The sequence below is a fragment of the Scylla paramamosain genome, chromosome 13 (assembly GCF_035594125.1).
Source record: "Scylla paramamosain isolate STU-SP2022 chromosome 13, ASM3559412v1, whole genome shotgun sequence".
NCBI lineage: Eukaryota > Metazoa > Arthropoda > Malacostraca > Decapoda > Portunidae > Scylla > Scylla paramamosain.
Window position 1 is genome coordinate 2245001 of NC_087163.1, and position 2500 is coordinate 2247500.

The 2500-nt window shown below is 48.5% G+C and overlaps 1 protein-coding gene across 1 annotated transcript in view; it reads right to left on the minus strand.

Annotated features, from left to right (window-relative positions):
- The window catches only part of LOC135106317 (proline-rich protein 12-like), a 123675-nt gene extending 122632 nt beyond the window's left edge, over positions 1-1043 (minus strand). Inside the window, exon 1 of the mRNA XM_064015205.1 lies at positions 604-1043. Within this exon, the coding sequence (XP_063871275.1) occupies positions 604-740 (137 nt within the window). The 5' untranslated portion in view covers positions 741-1043. The remainder of the gene's footprint in view (positions 1-603) is intronic.
- Positions 1044-2500: the final 1457 nt, after the last annotated feature.

Genomic DNA, 2500 nt, shown 5'->3' on the forward strand with positions numbered 1-2500 from the left:
ACAGTAACTTCCTCTATTCTCCCCAACCACATTAATCTCCCCTCCTCCTCCTCCTCCTCCATCACGACTACCCAACTCCTCCAGTCCTCTCTCCCTCCCTCACCTCCATATCCACCCACACCTACCAGCATTAACACACACACACACACACACACACACACACACACACATACACACAGACCCGGTGATCCCTACCCCTCGCAACGGCCACGCCACACAGCAACAAACTCACTCACACACACACACACACACACACACACACACACACACACACACACACACACACACACACACACACACACACAAGATCATCAAAGGATATCTCTGAAGGAAGCATGAACCTTTTTTCCTAATAATCTCTCTCTCTCTCTCTCTCTCTCTCTCTCTCTCTCTCTCTCTCTCTCTGTAACTGTGAGCGGCCCTTGAGGCAGAGTTCCACCCCAGCCCAGCCCACCCCAGTCCACCCCAGCCCAGCCCACGCCAGCCCACCCAGCCTTTCCAAACACTCCTGAAGGCGGCGCAGCAGGAGTCATTCCCGCCCTGCACTACTTAACAAGCTGCCCAAGTGCAACACAAACACATCAACACTACATCAACACTCACTTAGCCTGCAGCATCTTTTTCTCTCCGGCAGTAGTAGCAGCAGTAGGCGCAGCTGTAGTAGTAGTATTAGTAGTAGAGGACGAGGACCTCTTGCCACTCGCGGAGGTGCCGTCTGGTGTGCCTTTCTTGAGTAACATATTCGTGGCGTCTCACATAATCCACCACACTCACCACACCACAAGTAACACTACACACCACTCCTGCAATCTTTCCTCTACGCCATGTGCTTCCCTCACGCCCTCAGAGCACCGCCACGTGTGAGGGGGAGACACACCCTTTCCCGCACCTCCTGTAACCTCCACAGACGCTTGGAGATCAGGGAGCGAAGCGGCGAAGGTAAAGAACAGGTCACTCACTGAGGCCCAGACAGAGGCTACCACGCACACGCCCTCCCCGTCCGGCAGCCGCTGCACAACTGAACTGGCTTGTCTGTCTGTGAGGTGGTCTCAGTCTCCCTCTCCCTGTGTCTCCACCGCCTCCCTGCCTACGTGTCTCGCCCCTCCCCCCTCACAACTACCCCACCTTGCTTGCTCGCCACAGCCGCTCTCTTACCTGCCTTCCTTGCCTGCCAGTCTGCCCCACCGGTACTTCAGCCACACACACACACACACACACACACACACACACACACACACGTATTCAAATACCTCCCTACCGAAAGATGTTAATTAGTGAAAAATGGTAAATACACACACACACACACACACACACACACACACACTCTCTCTCTCTCTCTCTCTCTCTCTCTCTCTCTCTCTCTCTCTCTCAAGCACTTAGAGACCGAATATACAAAATTAAACCAACACACAGAGAGAGAGAGAGAGAGAGAGAGAGAGAGAGAGAGAGAGAGAGAGAGAGAGAGAGAGAGAGAGGAAAAGTTTCACATCTAAAGCTTTCCGACGCTTCCAAGATCGAGATGAAATGACTTCTACTGATTTTCTTTTTGTCCTCCTCCTCCTCCTCCTCCTCCTCCTCCTCCCCCTCCTCCTCTTAGTCGACGAGTGGGAAGAAGAGAGCAGAGGAGAGAGGAAGAAAGGAAGCGGTCAGGCAGAGAAGAATAAAGAACTGGAGGAAAGAGGAATGGGGAAGGAGGAAAATAAATTAAAGGATATGCAAGTAAGAAAGAGAGAATAAGAGAAAAGGAAAGAAGGAAAGGAGAAAAGGATGATGGAGGAAAAAGAGGAGATGGATGATACAGTAGAGGGAAATAAATGATAGGATAAGGAAAGATAGGGTAAAGAAAGGATGTGAGGAAAATAAAAGATGAGGGGAGACTGAAGGAACACTGGAGGATGAAGGAAGGATAAATGGAAAAAAGGAAGAAGAAAGAAGAAGAAGAAGAAGAAGAAGAAGAAGAAGAAGAAGAAGAAGAAGAAGAAGAAGAAGAAGAAGTAAAATAAAAGAAAATAAAGAACTAAACAGACAAATTCGAAATGACTTGGGTAAAAAAATAAATAAATAAATAAACAGAAGGAAATTAAATAAAAAGGAAGGAAAGGAAGAGAGGGAGGGAGGGAGGGAGGGAGGGAGGGAAAGAAGGAGGGATGGAGGGAAGTTACTGTAGTTTCCTTACAAGATGGATGACTGCCGTGTGATGGTAGTGGTAGTTTCTAAGACCAATATCTTACAATCTTCCACCTCCTCCTCCTTCTCCTCCTCTTCCTCCTCCTCCTCCTCCTCTTCCTCCTAATTCAGCTCCATTGCATCCTAATACTAAGCTTCAATCTCTTATATCTTCACTTTCTTTATTTATCTAAGTATCTCTTCTGTCTCCTCCTCCTCTTCCTCTTTTTCCTCTTCTTCCTCCTCCTTCTCTTTCTCGTCCATTTCCTCCACTTTGATTTTTCTTCTCTTCTTCCACTTTTCTCCTCCTCCTCGCCCTCCTCCTCTTCTCCTT